At 37.1% G+C, this 24,308-nt stretch overlaps 2 protein-coding genes across 2 annotated transcripts in view; one reads left to right on the forward strand and one right to left on the reverse strand.

The window, feature by feature from the left end:
• LOC114136916 (sodium/hydrogen exchanger 9-like) overlaps positions 1-3,491 on the reverse strand; it is a 75,974-nt gene extending 72,483 nt beyond the window's left edge. Inside the window, exons 1-2 of the mRNA XM_028005325.1 lie at positions 3,278-3,491; positions 2,146-2,345 (exon numbers count right to left, since the gene is read on the reverse strand). Coding sequence (XP_027861126.1) covers positions 2,146-2,345; positions 3,278-3,428 — 351 coding nt within the window. The 5' untranslated portion in view covers positions 3,429-3,491. The remainder of the gene's footprint in view (positions 1-2,145; positions 2,346-3,277) is intronic.
• A 1,700-nt stretch (positions 3,492-5,191) lies between these two features.
• dipk2ab (divergent protein kinase domain 2Ab) overlaps positions 5,192-24,308 on the forward strand; it is a 37,708-nt gene continuing 18,591 nt past the window's right edge. Inside the window, exons 1-2 of the mRNA XM_028005290.1 lie at positions 5,192-5,707; positions 16,335-17,209. Coding sequence (XP_027861091.1) covers positions 16,556-17,209 — 654 coding nt within the window. The 5' untranslated portion in view covers positions 5,192-5,707; positions 16,335-16,555. The remainder of the gene's footprint in view (positions 5,708-16,334; positions 17,210-24,308) is intronic.

Here is a 24,308-nt window from a genome sequence, read left to right on the forward strand (position 1 = left end):
CCTAAGCTTCATCAACAAATTTCTAAACACACTCCACATTCATGCTTGCTGAGTGTATGTGTGAAGTTCAGAAAATAACTTACCTGGCCTTTTCATATGTCAAATTTCTCCCATCAAATCACTAAAATACAATCTCGGATGCTAGTATATTGATGTTGTTTTTTCTATACTGTTGTTTTAATCACTCAAGGATAAATTCTGATAGTTTGCCACAAGGTTTTACTGTTAATTATTGTAAATTCTTATTTATTTATTTTTTTTTACACGTGTCAGCTCATTTTTATTTAACATAATTTTTCAAACACTTATTTTAAAGATTGCTATTTACACCGAGAAAATATTGATTGCAAGTACTGAAACGTAGGTCAGCACCATTAAGCTGTTGAAAAGCAAACATTTTGGAGCCAGAAACTATGGGGTACAGGATAAGCCCACTCCAGAGTAGTGACTTGCTTCTGATGTTATCTCGGGTTCAACAAGGAATATGGACAAGTCTGTGTGTTGTTACTGCTGAAGCACTCATTCCACCACAGTTCACATCTATTCTCCCCAAAACTCTTAGTTAGACTTTACTGTAACATTTTGTCATGTCTGTTTTTGTCCCTGCTGCTTGTGCTCTTTTTTATACCTAACTTTTTCCATCCACTTAACTTTTCATTACTACACTTTGACAGAGTCTGTGAAAAGTCAGCTTCTTTAGTAGTGAACATTTCTTAGTTCCTCTTACTGTGGAGGCTATCAGGTGCAGACAACTGTAAAAGCAGACTTCCACATGTTTGTGAAGGCCATAACATAATAGAGTATAATATTTTTCATGTAAAATAATTTTCATTAGCTTATGCACATCAAATGGTTATATTTATGTTTGAGTTGTTCACTGCCCCTTTTTATATAAAGCTTATACTTATTATACATTAGATGTAGGCCAGAAACTTTACAGAATTAAATTGCTGAAATAAATCCTTCCGTGTGCAGTTAATCTATATAACACAAATATTTTTCTGTGTTTTTCAATGTCATCTCAGCTAAATGATAATCAAATGCATGATTATTGCATTTGATTTGCAATGATCTTACAGTGATTAAGCTGAAATTTCAAGAAAAGTGTGCCCCCATGTTTTGCCTTCCAAGTTAGGTTTGTGCAAAAAATACAGGCTTGAGATGTAGCATAAAGAAATGTGTCTTTATAGACTAAAACTTTCTGATCAGCATTTTAAACACCATTTCTCTAATGGAGTTGATAAGAAAACAATGACAGAGCATATTCCTACATAAAATCTTCATTCTCTTAGGTATAATGATCTCGCTGCAGCATTTATAAATGAAATTAATTACCCCCATTTCCACCTCTCTAAATCTTCATCAGCCATAAATCTCTTCAAGGCTACAATTACCATAAACTGTACACGTCACTGTATGCTTTAGTGTCTGTGTTATAATAGAGCCTGTCATTTTAAAAAGGATGGAAGCTATCTACATCCATTACTGCGCTCTGTGCCACAGGTTGAAGTGTGAGGTGTCTATTCAAGAGGAAAAGAACTGCAGTGTCTGCTCAGACACTTTGCTCTCTTTTCTGCAGTGCAGTGCAATCTGCCACCAATATCCCCCTGCCAAAGTATCTTATTATGGGAATTCAGGATGTAGACAACAAACTGGGAAATTGTCCTGAGTAGACATTTTTTCAAGCAGGTTAAATTATGCATTGAGAGTTTGAGTTTGTTGTTGCTATATATATCAACCTAAGAATGAAAATAAGCTGCTTCACTTGAGTGTCCTTATACAACACGTGGAAAAAGCAATCTTCCGTATTTGTCCCCTAATAATCCCTAATATGAATTAAATAGCTGTCTTCCTTTCTTTACATGCGCTACCGTGCTTTTCTAATAACAAACGGACCATGAAAACGACCCGGAAAACTAATAACCAGAAGCCATTAGAGGATCCTGTTGATGCAAATTCTTAGGGTGCATCCAGAACGCTTCAAACATTCCTGCTCCAATGCTAATTAAACGTCTTTTCAAAGCCAGTCAGCTTGTAGGACGCGTCAAGTTGTACTAATCACACAACACACAAAAGCTTATCCGTGTAAAAGATTTGCTTTGCCATGCATCTCCGCTGAAGGTCAAATTAAATTGCCATAGTTACCGTGTGAGGACTTGGGAGCTGTGAGCATCTTTGGCCCTTCTTTTCAATAAGTCTATAACAGTGCTCGCGGGATGAGAGGTTGACCATTATGACATGAGGAGTGTTGTTTAGACCGTGGCAAGAACAAACACTGCCCATGTTCTCCAAATGCTCCTCTCGGTCCACCCACAAGTACCTGATGGCTAAGCCCAGAAAGACACCTGCAAAAGATTCACAAAATAAATGCTTGCAAAATGTAATCAAGGTCAATCAAATAATGAAAAAAAAAATAATTAATGCAAATATAGCATAAATATAGATAATTGATTATTATCTTTCCAATTTTGCCTTATGCTTGTTGCAGCTTAGGGCTGAGCAGTAAAAGAAAATCATGCGATAATAGTAGTGAATATAGTAATGATGTTATGACTTAAATGCAATAAACAAATACTCTTTCAGCTTTCGGTTTACTGTATTGTGAACACAGACCTGAATAGGGAGTAACAGAATAGTACTTTTCATCTGACTAATGGAAAACTAAATTGCTTGGCAATACAGTTTCTTAATCTCTTTACTGCAACATCTTAATGTCCCCATAAAATAGTCTCTGCTGCTTTAGCAGGAGCATCACAAAATGTATTACCGGCACAATTCATTGGGCTTACATAATTAAATTATATTTTTTTCCTGTCCAAATGTCCTTTACACGTTTGTAGTATATTGCACATCCCCTGCTGTCAATTAGTCGATTTTATTTCTCTGAGATCAAGGGAGCAATAATGGGCAGACCATAACATGATCCTATATAGCATGTCTGTATTCCTTTTTTCTAGTTGACCTTAGGCAAAATTAACATTTTCTGAGAAACAGGTTACTTTATTTTAATTGTTGCTTAGATGTAAGCAACAATCGATTAAAATAAACCCCAATTATGCGACTCTGTGTGCAATTAATCTACTTTTATTCAGTTTTATTGAGTTACTGGAATAAATGTACTGTTCAATGATAATCTAATTTACAAAGATGCCCCTGTAATGTCCTAACTTTTGTGAAATATACATTGTGGCACATTAATTGAACTGAATCCAGGAAGTGTTGCTGAGCAGCAGCTTCCGCGATTTACTCTGTAAGACGTGGGTCTGGGGTTACTTACCGTAAAACATTGCACCTCCAGCTTCATTAATGAGTCTGTATTTGAATTGCTTTAATTTCCAAACGCTGATTATTGTTATTAAGGCTAAACATACCGCGGAGAGAACAAACAGTGCCGCACTATCTTGTCGGCCCCTCGCGGTGTTTGACATCTTCACGGTGTTTGGGTCAAACTTTCCTCCTCTGAGTTAACAGAGAGACTTCGGAAAGACGCCGCTGCAACATCCGCATCTGCAGTGTGCATGACGCATTTCAGATAACTCGGAAATTCTTGTTTTCTCGTCACGGATTAATGATAAACTTCTAAGAGGAGAAAGTCTTAGATGATATTGATCTTAGTATGTAATTACTTAAAGACGAGCAAGGTGAAATATATGTTTACCTAATGTGGACAAGTCTAGACTCTGAATATGAACACAAAAACTAAAGAATATCAGACAGTGCGGACATTTTTTTTTTAAATCGAAGAATTTGCTTTTTAATTTGTCAACCATCTTTATTGTCTAGCTACTTCGTTTGCCACTAACTGGCCTTACATTTGATCTTTTTTTTTCTGTGCCAATTTCAATGTATTTTTTTCCTTTATTCTAGCTTTTGTGAAGTAAACTACAGGCTTCTTATTATTGCATTTAACTTGTCTTTTTTTTAGAATTGTGATTTTACGTATTTGCTGGTAAACGACTAAATGCTTTCAGTTTAATGTTTTTATTTTTGCACTATTTATACACATATATATTTTTGGCTTGTATGATTGCTGGGGATACTTATTTCGCAAGTTATGAGTAAGGTTTTTCATCTTCCACCAGATGGCGCAGTAGACAAACTAATGCAGACAGTGCCTTCAAAATCTCAGTAAAATCTTGCTGCTCATTGATGCTGTAGTAAACGTTTCTAGAGCTAAAAGTCATTTTTGTGGGGGAAAATGTATCAGGTTATATTCACAAATTCATTCATAATCCATGGAAGTTGAGACAATTGTACTTTCCTTGCGGTGAACCACTACTGAAAAACATTTTCCCTTATCTTTGAGATTTTAAGTTTTTATTGTATTAAACATCATTTTTTGCCTATTCGCATTTTTTATACAAAAAAGTAACCTTGAATTTTACTTTAATATCTATATTGCAACTAAAATCAAAGAGCAATGTTTATGTATTTATTGTGGGTTTTGATAAGAAAATCCAGTAATTGTATTATTAATTTCGTTCTTAGTGATTGTGGGAAATACAACCTGGAATTATTAATAGATAAAAAAAGAAAGAGAAACAAAACATAACCTACTTATATCCACCCACTACACCTGCATTTGTGCAAATATGTGCTCCAGTGACGTCACTGCCTATACACATCGGGGTGAGTACTTTCGATTTGGCTCCAAATGCAATAACTGTTACAATTTTTTTTCTTCATCCTTGTCTAAATCCATTAATATTTTGCAGTTTAAGAGTTTAAACTCTTTAACACCACAATCATATTTGTACTCGATATTTGTAATCATACTCGAACATGAATGGACAAAGAGCGCCTCATATATAATTGTATGATAATCATACAATTTGATACCTGACTATGAAAAAATGTCAATTTCTAATTTCACTTTGTATTTTATGACCATTTTAAAAATTGTATTTAATGTTTCTTATAAGTCTATCCAACATCCATGCATGGATCCTTACAGCATCTTGCACCTTGCACACATGAAGCCTGAGCTCTTTGTAAAAATATTCATAAATAAACCCAAAATAAGGGTTCATTTCGCTCAATCTTAGAGTTCTTAATACGATGAGAATAATAAAAAGGGAGAAATTATGGACAGGGAGGCGGGGTTCCAGACTCGACAACATGTATTAAAAATGTCGCTAAGCAACCACTGCCGCAAAGCGACGTCGGACGTCGTAACGCGTAAAGATGCTTGTGTTGAAAAGAGTCGGCACAGAACCCATTGTGGTGTGTTGAAGAGGAGTGAGCGGCTATCTGAGAGAAGGAGAAAAGAAGAAATTGTGTGAGCACAAAGAGGACTATTAAAAGGGGGACAAAAATGAACGTTTATACACGACACGTCTGCTGCTGCCCCCTCTGAAGAGGGACTTTTACGTCCAATCGGAAAAAAAAGATCCGGAAATTGAAGAGTTAAGAGCCCCCACAAAGCCAAGTGTTTATTTCAGCAGCTAGCAGGCTAGCTCCTCAGCTAGCTGCTGAATGTAACTGAGCTGAAAACTGGAAGTCCGTGTGGAGTCGTCGAGCTCTGGAGAAGCGGCTTTTCCGTGAAGAGATAAGCGTTGGCTAAGATTTTTTTTTTTTTTTTTTTTTTTTTTTAAGCACCGTACGCTCGACTCGAAAGTAGGCGCAACTTTAAAGAATGATACCAGCTGAGTGAGCTCTGACCATTTCACTATTACTTCACAGCCAGAAGAGTGGAGAAGTCTGTCAGGTTTGTTTCATTGTTTCTTCTCTTTTTCTCATATCGCTGAATCACACGTGAGCTGGCTTATCTTGAGTTACTGGAGTCTGCTTCTTTAAACCCAGATTCTCTCAATTTCTAAACGCAGAAAAAAACTCCTTTGTGTTTCTCAGCGGTTCAGTGATACTTTGAGCGTCACTGTTGGGACTTGAAAGATCATTAACTTCTAAGATAAAACCCCTCGTGGTCACAAGGAGGCTTTCTGTTATCAGTACAACAAATCTACCTAATCTATTTCAAATAATCTCCCTTTTAATAATTTTCCTAATTTAGACAAAACTGTTTACAATACAGATTTGTTCACACTATGCAAAGTTATCTTGTAATGAACAAAAAGCTTACAATAAAGCGTCATTAAGAATTTAATACACAGCTGATATATTTTTTTAGTAATGTCATTAAAACGTAGGAGAAAGAAAAGGAGGTAGAAAAGATGCTGGTACAATATTCAGACAACCTAAAACAAGCTACATCACTGCAACTCTTTTGCAAAAATAATAAATTGTATTTGCAAATTCATTCCGTTTTTTTTTTAGGTACAAAATCTGTCACTACATTTATACCGAACACACCATCTAATGCTGCTCTAAAAAATTATTTGACTAACTATCTAATAAAATAAAGTGTGGCTAAACGTATCACTCTAGCTTCATTTAATCATGTGCAATTTGTCTTGATGTTCTCAGAGTACCAACAAGTGCGTAGTTAAAGTAACACACTCAATCATGGTGTCAGTTTTTGGGATAGATCAAATTCACCATAGCTTTTAAATGAAAACGATAACTGCTCATCATCAACAGGTTCCTACATGAGATTATTGCCCAATAATAACATTGTACGGAGGTGGACTGATGAGGCTTTTCTTTACTCATGCTGATCTCAAATCTTCTTTAAAGTTTGACTTGCTGATTTGTGCTGCAGTTTCCTTAATGGGGGGCTTCTTATGACTCCAAAATAAAACGGAAGGAGTTACAATATAAGTCGTATTGAGTTTATGCATGAGAAAATATGTTCCTAAACTTTATTAATGTTTTTGGGAACATTAAATTGCATGCTTTTAATTAATAATAATAATTGTTTTATAAACTGGAAATGGTGCAAAAATCTTTGTGTTAATGCAATTAAGGAATAGAAAACATGGATTTTTTTCAGTATTTAACTTGCAGATAAAGGCTTTCCAATATCTTATTGATGAATTTCTAGTTTAGACACAAAGCATAATTTAGATTAATTGCTAAAAGACATTTATTGTGAGATTCACTCCGTAGTATATGGCTGCCGTGGGGCTTTAAAGAGCCTAAATTATTGCTTTCAAAAATTGAAAATTTCAGCATTAATAGGTCCTAAGAGGTCTTGAATGACATTTTTACTGGTGTCTTAAATTTCTGGTGTTGAAGGAGACTTATTATAGTTTCATTCATTACAGCATTCATTACTATTTGTGCATATTTAACTGGGTTTGGCTTAAAAGTATAATTGTTTTAATTGGTTGGGTAAAACCTGCCATCAAAAACAGTACTATTAATATATACTGACAGAAGGGGTTAAAGTTAATGAACCTACGGACATCAGTACTGGAGTTGCCTGCCTGTGCTAAAAAACAATGGCTTGAGTTTTTTTTTTGTTTGTTTGTTTGTGTTTTTTTTAGATCCTGATAGTTTTAAGATAAAATTGATCTTGAAAAGTTTAAAATATAGAAGTTGTTTAACTTTTTAACATCTTTGAAAAATCTTTATTTAAATTTAAAACCTACAAAAGTAAGAAAATAATTTCCTTTGCAGGGCTTTCACAGTTGTGCCCTTGATTTAATTTCACATAAAAATATCTTACTAGAATTGTATAAAAGATTCATTTAAGACTTTCTGCTGGTGGTTGATTTGAATGTTTATGATTGCTCTGCGGGTGGGTTGTTTTGTAATTGCTGCCTAAAAGCTCCCAAGGGAGCGGTGTAGTCTTATTTTTATTTATTTTTTACTTGGAAGTCGACTTAAAGCTAAAACAACAACTACAGCAGACAGGCGAACTTGTCTGGAAACGTCATGTAATCAGTCAATTGTCCAAACGTTTTCCACCATCTTTTTCCTTCAAATTGCAGCATCTTTCAACAGCTTGTTTTTAATCAATAACGTTGCCAAACTTGATGTGTTTCTCTAGCTTACTGCATGGACTTAAATCAATGGATGGCTCTTCAAAATCCAGCAGAGGGATGTAGGTTGTGAAACATGCTGTTGAGTAAATCAAACAAAACAAATATCTGCTTTGGAATCCAAACCTGCCTGTGCTTCTGATTTGCTGCATCTTTTTGTTGCAGCGTGCACAATATTGATATTCTCTTAAAACCACCTGCTCTATGATTTAAGGATGAGACGGATAAGCTAATGTTAAAGTGATGCAGGTAATTTGTGCAGATATTGGAAGCACTTTATTTGTCTGTGTGTCAAAACGTCCCCTTTCACTTGCGTCTCACTGTCCCACATGTTCGCTGTTTCGAGGCGATCCAGCTGTTGCTGAAAAAAAAGTTTTTTATGATAAAACATTATCGATTTGCCCCATCAGTAATCTTGGCTACAGTAGTTTGTTTCCACAGCAAGAAGCGGACAGTGCAACGTGACCGGAGGCTGGGGGCTATAGAGCGGATTCTTTCCTGAGCTTTGGGGCTTTGTGATGATGCTGGCAGCCTCCCGAGCAGACATTAGTGCGTTTGTGTGTGCGTCCTGTCAGACAGAGAAGAACAGCCGCTCTGATTCAGTCACAAAAGCAATAACTCAAAGTTTCCCTTTTTGCTGGATTTTAATTAGACACATATTTTGCTCCATTTGACTGAGTCCTCATAATTCCAACATGCACCCTCCTTTTGCATTTTCAGTGGAATAAATCAAGCATGTTGCTGTGTGGCTTGACTTCATTATGTTGTAATGAAGTTTACCCCCAGGTGCCGCGAAAGAAACCACTTACCCCCAAATGTCAGCTTTTCCTTTGTACTCCCATTATCTGAAACAAGTTTTACACAAAGAGCTGGGGAAAATGGGTGAACATTTCCATTTTAACCTCCCTCTGTCTTATCAGTTATTCTGTCAAAATGTAAGTTTAATGCAAAACGAAATATTAGATTACCCTGTCCTCCTCCACTGTGTCGACCTTTGCCATTCTGTTTTAAGCCTACGCTGAGCCTGTTGCTTTATCTTGTGCTTTCTTCTGTCCCAGTAATGAGCCATTTTGCGGCTCTTAACATCTGCCAAACTTGGAACGTTCTGCTTGCAAGACTCATCTCCAATGCATGAGGAGTCAGGCACCCTTTTGATTTGCCCTCTTTTCTTGGAAAGTGCTCTCCGAAGTACTTTGTAGAAAAAGCATGCTGACAAACTTTTTTTTTTCTTGTTCCCCCCAACCCTCAAGTTCCAAATTTGGTATTTTTTTAATGATGAAAGGTGAATTGGTGCTTGCTCCAAATAATGTGTTCCTCTTGATCTAGGCCATCTCTCTTTATCTCTGTGTCACCGTGGGAGAGCAATAGTGTGGGGGTGACTAATTAGAAACACAAGTTTTCTGTGAGCACTGTCAGGTTTGGCTGAAAAGACAACTCAGCTTTAAAGGTTAACACTATGTATTCCAGTGTGTAACATCTGTGCTTGAATGCAAAGCATCTGGCTTTTTTAGAGATTCAACTGAACTTTACCCTTGTCAAAAACTCTAGTTGGTAACCTTGGTGCTTCAGTGCCTCACAGTATGCCTTTAACTCACACATATGGGTAAATGTTTATCATTTATTGGCTGAAGGATCTCTAAACAGGTATACCCTGTTTAAAAAGCCTGAAAATAAAGAAATATGTTGCAATAAAGTCACCTCTAAATAATTATCAGAAATTTTGTAAAAATTCAACTTTAAACAGAAGTGTATTTATTCCTTGTGGGGGGGAAATATGTGTAAAAACATAATGGCTAGTCCACTAAACCTTCCCTAATGCTGCTATCATCTTTATGTGCAATTGCCTTGATAATCCTTACTTCAACTCTTTGATCTACAAAACTTGCCGAGATTTCCTAGTCCATGTCTTTCATCACAATATTACCATTTCATATCAGTCAATGTCTATAACTATTGATTAGTTTTTTTTGTTTGAAATATTTGAAATACTGCCAAACTGGTGATGTGACCTTCCCTGTTTTGCCCAAAATTTCTTCTCAAGCTGCTGTATTCATTTTCTCCTTTCATTCCACTCTATTGTTTTTTTTATTTTTAAAAATATAAATGAAACTTGACTCTGCTGTTGTGCAAGTCACTCAACAGGTTGTTTCTAGCTTACCAATTAGTAATTGAGTTGATGTCACTCACGTTTCTCAGCTGGCCTTGAGAAATTGAGAGGTCACAGCCTTTCCTCTGCCTACATCCCCCAGAATGCTGTGCGGTTTTGGATCGGAGTTCAGCGAAATTATAGAATATTCTATCAGATGTACTTTCTGTTAAAGTTGATCATACGTATACACACATATTTTTATATTTATTGCCCAGCCCTATTTTATGACAGAGATGGAAAACTTTAAAAGATGAAACAGCTACTTTGTTGTACTCTGTTCCTGATGCAAAAACTGAATAACTCCGACTTTTCTTCGCTCAATTACACGATCCAAACCAAACAGTGTCTACCACGGTGTCAACACGTGGTAGCGCTCATGCATGCGGCATTCACTGATTGGAAAAAGATTGGAGTTCTGAGTTTCCTATCCGTTAGTCACCTCATCAAGGCTGATCGAGCTGAAAATCGCATGACTTGGCCAATTTCTCAGTGCATGCCTTATCCTTTCCAGGAGTGCCAATGAATGTCGAGGTTGCTGCGTTCAGCTGTAGACCCTGAGCAAATTAAATAAACGGTTTTGCAGGTGTAAAATAAATTTTTAAAAAATCACTCAATGAGTAATTAATTGAGGGAAAAAATATCCCAGTCTTATTTCACCACATTATCCTTTCAATTAACTGAATGATTTAATCTTGATTTAAACTTCAGCACCAGCCCGCTACAGGAAATATTTTTTAATCTGTTAACTTCCTGGTTGATAAATTCTCTGCCTAATACTGCCAGGAAAAAGAATCACAGATGAGCCATATGCTAGATTTATAGACGCAACTGACAATATATTAAGGATGTTATCGCCTCACCTCACGTCTTTTTCATTAACAGAACGGCCTGTGTAAATTAACCCATCACTTGAACAATTAGTGCACTTAATCAAGTTTGATACATAAGGTGCTTTTCATTAATCTGGTGGCAATCAGACATGTTTGTGTGAAGTGTGAAGTTTTTAGTTCTCGGGTGGGGGGATGGTTAGCATTCTGTGGCAGAAATTTGTGGAACTATGTGTCACATCAGAAGACGTTACAGTTGCTTCAACTAATGTGCAGAACAACAGTACCGTAAGTTGATTCAAACAATTATCAACTGTTAAGATGATTTGGTCAGACCACTACTTTACTCATTTTTTCACTGTCAGCTAAATAAATGAGAGAACATTCATGCAGATCTGCTACTGTCTGAAGCTATAGCTAGTCGGTATTTACAAGTCTCGCTTGTCACAGTTTTAATGAAGTACTGGCTTTTTATTTGCTCGAAACCCAATTTTAATGTTTTCATGAGAACTGTAACTATAAGAGAACGTTGAGCTTTTGACAAGGGAGCAGCGGCTTAGCTGTGTGCCGACAGCATCTTCCAGTGAAAAGAAACATTATGCTTTCGGTAATCTGACAGCATTGTCACAGTAGTGCCATTAAACTCTAAGAAGAATAAAAAGTATAAAAAAATGTAATTTAGTGTATACCAGTAATACTCAATGAAACAAAACTAAGTCTGTCTTGTCTAGAGATCCAATTAGATCCCTTGTTTAGATCTTTAAGGATTCAAAGTGTATGTTTTATCACTGATGCCCAGGCAGCAGAGAGGCTTGTTTAAAGTATCAGTGTCACTGCTTTTGTAAGCAGTCTGTTAAAATATCAGCAGCAAACCATCACACTGCCACCACCTTGTCGTATGATTTTTCTTGACATTCTTTTTTTTTTTTTTTTTACACCAGATGTAACAGGACAAACACCTTCTGAAAAGTTCTATGAAAAAAGTCAATCCACTAAACATTTTCCTAAGTCTGTCGGGTCATCAAGATGCCTTTTTGTTTTTTTTTTAAATCCCGGATCGGACTTTGCATTCTTTCTGGTCAGTAGTGGTCTTGGGGTAACCCATGGTGGCCATTTTTGCCCAGTCTTATCTAAACATTTGTGTCAACAGCAGCTTTTACTCACAGTTATAAGGAAACAGGCAGAGAGAGAAAGGGAAGAGATGCATCAAAAGTGCTGAGCTCGGGAATAGAACCCCAGACAGCTGCCTCCAGCTATTGGGCACACGCTCAAACACTATTTTTGTTAAACATGTTTCTTCTAACTGAGGCAAGTAAAGCCTGCAGTGCTTCAGATGTTCTGGATGCTTTTGTGTCCTCCTTGATGAGTCCATCCATAAATCAATCAGTCAGTCATGTTCGGGGGTCAGGTCATGAGGGCAGCAGCGTAATCTCAGAGAACCAGACTTCCCTCTCTCCAGTCACTTGGGCCAGCTCCTCCAAAAGAATTTAAGTGTACAAAACATCATGTATATGAGAAAACTGTGTAAGAACTTTAATGTTTTTGCTGCCTTATTCAGCTGTATGATTTGATCTTGTTCAAATTATATAAAACCTCTTTAGTAAAACGGCAAATAATCGCCCGTATCACTCGTCACCTTTTGCACCTCATTAGTCAGTGATGTTCAGCTCTTGATGTCGCTCACCCAGGCTGTTTCTGTCTTTCTCCCAAATGAAGAGGGAGGTGAAACAACTTCATGGTTTTGTGGGGTGGCATTCAAGCCTTTAGTTCATCCCACTTAAATGTCATATCTGCTCCCAAGATTTTGGAGCTACATCTGCTGCGGTTGCCTGTGTCACACACTAAACGGCACTTGAATCGGGCTTTTAGAGCAGCAGGATATTCAGTTTTCCTCTCAAGCAATCAGCTTCCTCTCGCGTCTCTGCAGCAGAAGGCAAGCACATCCTTGTGAATCCTTCTGAAGTTGTCGTTTTTGAAAGGAATGGAGGCACAACTCCACTATGTATTCCTTCGTAAAAGTATTCATACCCCTATCCACAGTGTGTCCCTTTAAGGTCACGGACTGTTGAAAACAATTGAAAGGGATTACAGTTATGCAAAGTTGTGCATAACTATAATATGGAACAAAAACAAACATGGAGTTTGTTTACTTTTTTTAGGTAGGCAATGTTTTAATTTAGCAATTGTAAGAAAAGGCCAATAATTCATAGATTTTTTTTTTTAAAGAATAGTTGCACATTTTAATTTCAATTCAATGTATTTTCAGTTAATATCACTGCTACTGATGATGTCACTCAGGATCTTTTAACTCTATATTCTTATACATTTGGTGACTGGGCTTTAAGCTAAATTAGCACATTTTTAGTTGTTTTCAAGCTGAGTCATAGTGCTGAAATGATTGATTATTGAATAATTGTCAACTAATCTAGTAATTGGTTAATAGTTAATAGAATATACAGATTGAAACATGACGTTTTTCTGTAAGAATAACATTCTCATAGCAGTAATTAAGCCAAAACTGTACAAAACACATAAACATTTAGCATTTAAGATGAGATCCTTCTTTGTGTGTAAATATGTTAGACCCATACTCCTCAAGTAGCATAGTTTTAGCTTCAGCTGATTCAAATTATTTAAAAAGAATGTACTATTAGGCACCTTTTAATATCCAATTATTAATTTGCTAATAAAGTAAATCAACATCAGCCTATTGATAAGTCAAACAGGAAAGACTGAGCTTTTCACATGTTAAAATGTTAATATATTTTTAACTGTATTCACTCTTTATTTCTGTAAAGGAATACTACATCATTGCATTTAAGTAATAGAATAATTTTCCTATTTAAAAAGGAAGTTAATTATTTATTTGTATCTTTATGAATTTTTATAAATCTACAAAATAAGCTAGAGTGGTTAAAAGAAAAATCTGCAGAATGTGCCACTGTTTTTTTTTAACATTCTTTTTTTAATCCCTTACTTGATTAGTCATCAGAATAATCAATAGAATGCTTGATTACTAAAATAATTATTGGTTACAGCCTTAGTAAGTCACAGTAGGCGAACATCTTTATGTCTGGTGCACAAAATGACTTGATTCTCTTTATGAAAAGGGATTTTTAAAAAAAAAAAATTATAAATGTCTTTTAATTACATCTCGGTGTAAATTTAGTTTTGGTTCATCATTGAGCTGACAAGCTGTGATATTCCGTTGTACCATTTTATCATTAAACAAGACAATATTTTTGCTCCATAAAACTTAACTGATGTGGGTCACGACTTGTCATTAAGTGGAGGCTCTCGAAATCTGACCAGTTGAGAACCACTGATCTTAACAGTTCCCTTGGAGCTCTGGTTATGTTTGGAGATTGAACTTGTTACAAGGTGCACCCTGCCCCAATTTCAACTTTTTTGTAGCCTGTAGCAGATTGCCCTCCAGAATCACCCTGTATCTAGCTAAGTTCATCCTCCCATCAGCTATGACCGACTTCCTGTTCCTGCTGAAGATAAACCTACCCACATCATGATGCTGCCACTGCCATCTTTCAGGAATCAATTGAATAGTGCACAGTGTGATGTTTAAAGGCATATTGTTTTATGGTTTACCCTGGATTTTAATTCAGGTATAGCAGAGTAAACGGGGGGCTTGTACAAATCTACACGTTGTAAGATTTTATTTGTTAATCTTTAACTATCAGTTTCCTTCAAATTAACAATAAAACCACAGTAAAATAAATTGAAGTTAGTGTTTGTAAGGTGACAAAATGTGGAAAAGTCTCAAGAGATATGAATACTTTTTCATTGCACTTTAAGAAAGAAAGTTGTGTTTTCTGAATGGCATTGGATATTTTGTTTTATTTATCACACCAGTTCTGTTTTTGTTGAAGTGAGCTTAAATATTAACTCATGTTTTGTTCCAGGTAAGATACTTTCTTTGAATAACATTGTATGTTTGTTTCTGTACAATCCCAGTTAAATTAAGGTACTTTTATAAAAGTATTTTTTGCAAATGTATATCATGTCTAAAATAACGGTCTTTGTGCTTTATTAAATATCAGCTGAAGAAGCAGACCCAAATTACTTTAAGAAATTTGAAAGTTTAAATTTTTTCTCTTAGAAGATATAAAGCAACTTTTCTATTTATGGTACAGAGAAGTAAATCAAAACTGTTTTTGCCTTTAAAAAAATATACAACACAACTGTGTGTATCCTCCATGTTTTGGATATTTTCTATTTTTACATTAGTCATGTTAGCCTGATCTGATCAAGGTATTTCTCAGACAGAAACGAGACGCAAGAGTAAATGCTTTTTGCTCTTATCTGACACATTGCAGGCGTTTCAGAACTGCTGCTCCCTGGCTGCGCTCAAACCTTGCCTTTTAAAAATCTCTGCTGCTTCGATCTGAGAGGAGAATCCAAGGAGCCCGTTGACACGCCCGCTAATGGTACTAGTGCGCCTCCTCGTTAGCCATGCCCTCTCAAGTCAGCAGTCCTAATAGGCGTGTCTTAATGAGTTCTAATTGAGAATGGCTAATTTGCGTTGCCTGAGTCATTGTCTTTCTTAAAGCGCCTTAGAATACTCTTTGCTAAAAACCTGATTGGAGAGTCTAGAATGTCTTCATCAGGGGTATACTATCAGGAGCTTTTATTATCCCTCTGTTGCCTAATCTCTTTCATTCATTGCTTTTACCATTTCACTCCTCTGCTGACACCGGTTTGCTTAGTGGGGATATTCACAAACCCCCTCTCCCTCGATCACAAACATTATTCCAGTGACACTCGCTGTTTTTTTGTGTGTGTTTTTTTTTTTTTCAAAGAAACCACTTCAAAGTGTGATTAAAAAGAAGCAGGGCAGCTCTGATCAAAGGTTAAGTTTTGCACAGCGTGACTGTCTTCACAATGCAGAGCAAGATTCCTCCTAAGATTCCTGAGCGCAGCGTAACTGTCAAGGCAAGCAGACTGCGAGTTATTTAGCCGTTCTTAGGAGGACAAGTGATGGATTTTTGTGTGAGCTCCTCTGAGCAATCATCCTCAGAGTGTGTACGTTTTCATTTACGCTGTAAGAGAGTTGTATATTCCTCTTAATTTGAACATTGACACTATTTTCTCCCCTTTTCCCCTGCTTATGTCTCACAGTAGAATATTCAAGGAGTTTAAGAAAGAGAGGGCTCTAACGGCACTGGCAAGTTTATTGCATTGGCTGTAGGCCAACTCATTTTGTCCCAAAAAGTAATGAAATCTCCTAAATGACCCAAGCAATTCAAATTTGTGAGACAATTTCTTATGCCACAGAAAGTGCTTTTTTGTCTTTTATTTGATGTTTCACACTTTGGGAATTGGGTTAGGGCAAGATGAAATAACCATTTTTCAAATTGTTATCTCTGACCAAAGGGACAATTTTAGATTTACGCAATGCAGTTCTCTTTTATTTTACCCAAAGTTATGAGTTCTCCTTTTTCTCTCTGTGTTTAATTTCAGAACTGCTGGCTCCCAGACTCCAGGAAGAGAAAACATGACGCACTCACCACTGCCAGAGAGCGGCAGTGGGCAGATGTGCCAACCGTGCCCCCGCCTGCAGCTTTAGAAATTTCCACTGCACTATGACAGATAATCATTAAGGTTTATTCCCTGACATTTGACTCGATACCCTTCCTGCTTCCCCATCCCTTGGTACCCAACCATCCCCACCCATTCCCAACATGCTGCGGTTCCTGCCTCTCAAACTGGGCCGACTGTACCGCTGTCTGAAGCTGCTGTTAGTGCTGGGTTTGTCTGTCATCTTGTTGATGAACACTCACAACCTGTTCGCCTCCTTTCAGAAGAATGAGCTGACTGACAGACGATTCATTAACCTCAACAAGTGTCCCGCCTGCTTCGGCACCAGCTGGTGCCGCAAGTTCATGAACGGTCAGGTTTCCTTTGAGACCTGGGGTCGCCTGAGGTTTCTAGACGTCTTCAATGTCAAAAATGTTTACTTCGCGCAGTACGGAGAGCCCAGGGAGGGAACGCGACGTGTGGTGCTCAAGCGGCTTGGCTCCAACCAGGAGCTGGCCGAAATAGACCAGAAAATCTGCAAGAGGGCAACAGGCAGACCTCGCTGTGACCTCATCCAGGCCATGTACAAGACTGAGTTTGCCCGGATCAACGGGGATGTTCGCTTGCTCACCCCAGGCGTGGTGGAGGGCTGGTCGGACCTGGTGCATTGTCCCTCACAGAGGTTGTTGGACCGTGTGGTCCGAAGATATGCTGAAACTAAAGACTCGGGCAGCTTCCTGCTAAAGAACTTGAAAGACACGGAGAGAATGCAGCTGTTGATAACTTTGGCATTCAACCCAGAACCACTTGTACTGCAGGTATTGTATCTCATCTTCTTTTTAATGTGGTACGTTTTAACCAACGATGGTAATTCTAGTTGCTTTTAGGTCTGTAAAACAAAGGCTTTAGACTTGACTTAGATTTGTGCTCTAAATACTTGAGATTTGACTCAAATGAGGTTTAAAACTTAGAAATGTTATTTTCATGTAATTAGGGATAAAAGAGAGGCAGTATTTAAACCACTCATCACATATCTGATGGGGATATGCAAATGACAATACGTTTATGCAGTATCTTCATAATAATTACCACACGGTTTGCCTGGTACACTGTTTATCATGTCATGACAATGGCACAGCCTTCCATCTTGTTCTGTTCATTCACCCCTTGCTTATAATTTGGTATGTTATATATGGTTTTGGACCAGGTTTTGTTTTAGATTCACCAAAAATGTTTAAAATGCAGATGCTATAAGGTTTGCTGTAAATCATTCAAATCTTCTGACTTGGCATGGAAAAGAAAACCCTCCCAACCCTTCATTGTTCTCTATGTGGTGAAGTTTTAGATGATTACCACCTCATTCTTTGGACATTTCACATTCTTCAAAATAAAACCACTTCTTGTTGGATTCATTCAGAAGTTTGACATGAATACATTTCCACCTATATCTACTAATTTCCTTTGAGGAAAGATATTTGTAACAGTACGATATACTTGAAAAATAAAGAAGTCACAATATTAAGACGTAGATTTAAACAAATACTTAACATGACACAATTACTTTTGTTTTAAGAAGAAAAAAATATGACCTCCACTCATGCTAAAATCATAACACTGGTTTCTCATTAAAACAACTTGTTACATATTTAGTGGTTTTGAAACTATTTTTAAAACTTGACTATACTGTCATTCTAGTAACTTAATTTGCACATCAGTTTACAGTACAACAGCTTTTTAAATTGAATTTTATATCTTTGAAAGGATAATTGTTGAATGTTTCTAAAAATGAAACTGTTCCTGACTACATAACCTACAGCAGTTCAGTGCTAAAGGCAGACCAGATGGTATTCTTCCAATGAAAAAATGTTTATTTTAAACTTGAGTTATCTCTGGAGAGTACACGGTTTTAAATTGTTCTCAGAAGGATGTTTGACTGTCGGACAAGAGGATAAAATATTACATTTACATAAATAGATGTTTGTCACCTGATCTCCTGCAGCAGGTGTTATCATGCTAATGTATGAACTGCTAATCTTGGATTATGTAGGGCAGGATCAGAGCATCAGAACCAGGGTGTTGGCCACTAAAAGCCCCCAGTAAATTATAGGGTGGGGATCATCTTTTTCCTTCCTCTTCTATAGATCTCAGACGAGCAATTACACCCTTTCCTAAACTCTAGACTAGATCACGACGGCACGCCACTGTATGGAGCACGAACCTCTGCTCAGAATAGAGACGAGTTGAAGGCTGTGGCCTCTGAAAAAAATGAGGGATTTTGGCTGCCGGCAAAATTGCATATTTAACACCAAATGTAGGGCAGTTCTGAATTATTCAAGGATGCATTTGTAAACGGTCCAAGTTGTTTTTAATTTTAATATACATTCATGTCGTCTGGACTCCTGTCAGTTGTGGGCGACTGGAGCAGCAGGATCTCTTGAGAGCTGCTAAGTGGGATCAGATCCAGTATTCTTCATCCTTCATTAATCTTCCAAGAGTTTTTCTTTTTTTTTTCTTTCTAAATATATTTTCCCCTGGAGATGAGTTTCACATTATGGAAATGTTGCTTTTATTAGAAAACTAAATTAACTAATAAAACACAACATGTAATTACTGTAATCATAATTTTCAGGGAGATTATTTCAAAAGCACAAGTGTTTTTATTTTTGCATTTTAATAATCATGTTAAATATTTCTTATATAAAAACATGCTTACTTGTATTTGAGAGGATGTTGGAAATAAAATGCGGCCCATCTTTGTTCTGTCATCCAACATGTCAAACCCTGCCCCTCCATATGCCCCATAAACACGCTCCACATCTTTTCCCCTCACTGATTTATGAGCAGCCAATCAATTTCAATTTCTATTTGCCATTGACCCTGTCTCGTGAGAGGACACAACAACAATGGTCTTGAGCCCATGTAGACATTGAATAACGTGTGCTAACCCCTCCTCACCTTACCTTGCTCTGGGCAGTTTGGAGGACAAAAGGAGACCTTGTTTCTTTTTGCTTGGCCAAATCTATATAATCTGATTAGCCTTGTGTAGTTGCTTGCTGTCCTCTTTCCTTACTTTCTCCAACATTTTATTCTGTCAGCCCATGTCCCTGCCTGGCTCTCTGTTCTGAGAGTGTTCCCTCCACAGATAATGCCATCAGTGTTTTTTAATGCCATTACGCTTCGCTTCAGAGACTTGGTGAATCACCTTGTCTTGCAAAGAGCTTCAGACATCTCACACCAACACATCATGCACACACATTGTCCACAACTCTCTTTTCTCTCCCACTCTCTGTAGCTCTTGCATGTTTACAGGGACTCATGAATTGTTTATCTTGTGCAAAACTTGTGACCCATGGGGATATCACACATATAGGGTTGTGTGGTTGGATGGGATGTGAAGAAACCTCTCAGGTATCCTCAGTTCGTCAGCATCACTGAGCTCAAAAGATGAGAAAATTTGCTGCGAGACTGTGAGACCGTATACACAAGGTTAGGCAGCAGTGAACCATAAAGAATTAATGGCGTCTGTAGAAGTTGAACAGGAGACGTGCTGCACTACAACACCTCACTCTCCTGTTTTTCCAGAGGTTAGGCTACTGCCTTGTGATTGATTCTGAACAAAAGACAATGGGATGTGGACTCAGTTTTATATCAGTGCATGCAATACACACACCCCAAAACTGAGATATCAATGAGCGATAACTCATTGATATCACAGAGACGCTATATTTGCGATGTATTTTGCAGCTCTAATCTACAAATGAATAAATCCAACAATATTATGTGTGTTATTGTGGATTCCAATTAGTTGAATTTCACTATTTTGCATGTGTTATGATGATGTGAATATCAAGTAAATCTATACTAATACTGCTTATTAGCATTGAAATGTGCAGCATGAATGTTTTCTTAAATATTAATAACTTATTACAAGCCATAACTGATAATTTCTTTTTTTTAATTTAGTATTGAATGGAAGAATTAAGATTGAGTATCATGCCACATCACTATTTTGGTTTTGTAGCCGTTTCATACAAGACTCTTTGGTGTGAAATGGAGACGTCTGCTGCTGATGGTTTCATAGCGGGAAGGAGTTGTAAAGGGAGTAGCAGAAAGTTTTTAAAGGATAATGTTTGTTTATCCATTTGGAATGTTTTAACACTCACAGATCTAAATCTTGGTGACCTTTTTAAGCTTTTTGAATATCAGTGTTTTTCAGATCCTTCACCAATTTGTAGCGCAACTCTATTTGCTAGTCATCACTATGACACATAGCTTCCAAAAGTTTTATGGGACACCCTTTGGCTCCTGTTTATCTGCCTCATTTATAAAATGCCTCTAAGAAACGCTTTTGCTTTTACCTTTTGACTAAAGATAAATGGGATGGTAGCTCTGAATGTGTGTAGTGCTTTTCTAATCCTACCCACCATTCAAAGTGCTTCTACACTACAAGCAGTATTCATCCAGCCTCGGTCATAAATGTGCATCCATTATTGTGATGATATGAAGATTGGTAGGCAACTTGGGGTTAAACGCCTTGCCTATCTGCAAATCGACATGTGTTGGGCAGAAGCTCACAACTGTCCTATTGCAAGATGATTACTCTTCCCACTGAGTCACAGCTGCCCATGAGAGTCGCTTTGGCTCTTCTCCAGACGTTCTTGCCTTGTTCTGATAGTTTTAGATTTCCAGCACCAATGTTATGATTTCTAGCCATAACTTTGTCTGTAGCACCAGCTTGGAAAAATGAAAGTCTTACCTTATATCATGAAATTTGTATTGAAATATTCATTTTGACCTACCTTAATGTTCAACATGTTCCAATTCTTATCAGTTTAATATCAAGTTGCCACAAATGTTTTACATATTTTACTTGTGGTAAAACACCCGTAGTAATGTAAATGTCACCACTTTAAAATATTTTAGATGATTTCACGTACCACATTACATTTTGCATTATGAAACTAAAGTATTAATCTATAGATTCTCTTTTCTCCTCCTTGTTTTGTTTTTACAGTTGAAAAATGTGAATAACATTTCTGCTGCCTGCCCAGTGAGCTGCGTGCACTCTTAGAGGGGGCTTCTGTTTCCACTCTTTTGAAGCCACAGGCAGTAAATCGGCTCCGAATCACTATGAGAAACCAGACCTCCTTTGTCCGTGGAGAAACAATCTGCTGTGTTGTTTTCGGGTCTGGCCAACAATGGGTTTTCTGTGTGTTCTCTGTGCACACGTACACACACACTCCACCCCCTCTTCATTGTCACGTGGAGGACATTTTGGCTTTGGGGAGTAAATATTTTTGGAAGACAAAATAACGACAGGCAAACCAAAAAAAATCCTTGTGCAATGAGAGACACCTCCTCTAACTTAATCATATTTCTGTTTCCTCTTACCAATTCTATTAAATTGCTTTTGAAGTCTTTCTGTAACTTTGATTAATCAACTTTTGTCAAGGTCTTGTCTCTTTGACTATCAGAGGAATTACATGATCTTGTTTAATTTTACTCCTTATTCAAGAATAACTTGGTTTGCATGAGAAGTGAGTAATTTATTCTACTCATTTCCATGGCTCGAATCTTATTTGCCATCCTTGGATTCTCTCCTCCAAGCGAGATGACTCACTGATTCATCAGGTGATGGCTGTGTTTGATGAAGTGCATCTGGTCCAACCTTAAATTAGTTCGATTTAGCCCAGCCCTGCCTTCCGAATCATTAAGCTCGGCGAGTTTGCCAGAAGCATGTGACTGCACTTGCACCCTTTTTCCGTCCTCAGCCGTGTCGTGCTCAGCGAAGCCGAGAATAGGATGTGACAGGCCTGTGGGGTTAACTCAGTCAGTGGTACGCTCATCTCCTCTAAAACTCAAATCTGTGCAGTCCAGCCACCCCGCTCCATATTTTCATTACCATCTCTCATCTACTTCTTCCTCTGCCTTCATGCTCTAACTTGCTTGCATTACCTGACCAGAAGATGTACTTATGAGATGGCATGAACTCCTTGTGTAGCTTTTGCTCTGTTTGAAACCAGGATGGAGGTTGATATACTACTTTATCTACTGTACTCTGTTAGTATTTTTTCAAACACCAATTATTCACAGCTCACTAAGAAACCTACAGAAGACACAAAGATAAAAATTTTAAAACCTGATGGACTGAAGGTATTTCAAACGGTGGTTTAGAAACTAAATGTGTAATGTAGTCCAGTGGTGTGGCCTAGTAACATGATCCTAAAAATTAGGACAAAACAAATATTTAGCTTTTTCTGTTTTTCCTGGTTTTCTTTTTTTTTTTGTCTAAAATCCACTTCAGACAAGCAATATTTTTAGATTGGTTCAAAAACTGGTAAAAAAAAGCATTTTGCAATTTGCTCTATTTTAGACCAGCACCTCCATCAGTCATACACATTGCCTCTGAAAAGTATTCACACCCCTTTTTTCACATTTTCATGTATTTGATTGGGATTTTATGTAGTACATAATTGTGAAAGGAAAAGAATGGATACTATTAATATTTTTACAAATAAGTCTGAAAAATCAGACATCTATTTGTATTCACTCGCTTTATTCCAGTGCATCAAATTCCCTTCAGAAGTTATCCTGGGTGCAAAGTGCTGTATATCAATACAGTATTTCGGTGGGTCCTAATTGGTTTGTCAGAGAACATTTGATCAGAAACAGCATCATGAAGACCAACGAATGCAACACTCTATTTAGGTAGGAAGTCATCATAAAGCAGAGTAAGGTAATAAAATATTTTAATCTTTAATAATCTCATAGTGTGGTTCATTGAAACATTTAAAAATAGTCTGAAACCAATGGAAGCCTATCCAAGCACAGCCATCCACTTAAACTGAAAGGCAGGAAAAGCATTTTAACTGGAGGAAATCCACAGCTTGTTTGTTTTGAGTTTGAGAACATTGTCATTTGTGCACTCCACAAATGTATTTTTTTATAAAATTGTAAGAGAACGCAAGCCATTAGTGGAAGGAATCCAATAAAAGTCCTACTTTTGTATTTTTGTCACCAGAAACCCAGTCAATAACATTCATGCTAGTTTGATTCTAGTCATAAAACATTGCAGCCATACTTCAATGTATTATGCCAGTTGGTACAAAGGTTTTCTAAAGGAAACCCAGTCAGTTGGATTGAGTCACTGAGTTTGTAGCAATCCATCCCCCTGGACAAGCATGTAGCAACAGTGAACAAGTCACAATATCAACTTTCCTGCAATCTCTCATAAGGACTATGCACAAATTACCCATTGTGAAATATGGTGGCGGTGGCAGTATCATGGTTTGGGAATTCTTTTCCTAAACAGAAGATGGAATGTGGTCAGAATTGATGGGAGGATGAGATAAACGTTTTATAGCGTTTTAAATTAGTTGAGACTTAGTTGAGCATCCAGCAGGATAACGGTCCTAAGCTTACAATGGAGGGGTTTCAATCAAAGCATGTTTATGCAATAAAAATGGCTAATCCAAGTGCATTACTTTTTGAGTTGTTTGGTCATGTAAAATTAAGATAAAGTACATTCAATTATGTTGTAAGAACTTAATAGAATGCAGAAAACATGGATTAGTTTGTAAGACATCTTTTTTCTGTGATCCCATTTTGGTTCATTTATATATATTCCTGCTATTTAATCAACAAGTTACACGGTGTTCCAGTTTTAGAGAGCAATAGAATGTTCTGACTCTGTGGTTGATATCCACCAGTAAATAGTCTTTAAGTTTTAAGTTGCTAGTCTTTAATTAGTACTTTTGTTTTTAGGTCTGGGGGATTATGGCACTCTTTTCACAAGAGGTTGTGCATTCTGCTTAACCTTGCTTCAACTGCTCACAAACCTCCTTTCATTATTGTTATAGGCCTTTGTATACAGACTGAATCCTGTTAGGATAAGACGGAGAGAGTTATCTGAGCTTG

The sequence above is a fragment of the Xiphophorus couchianus genome, chromosome 21, assembly GCF_001444195.1.
Source record: "Xiphophorus couchianus chromosome 21, X_couchianus-1.0, whole genome shotgun sequence".
Lineage (NCBI taxonomy): Eukaryota > Metazoa > Chordata > Actinopteri > Cyprinodontiformes > Poeciliidae > Xiphophorus > Xiphophorus couchianus.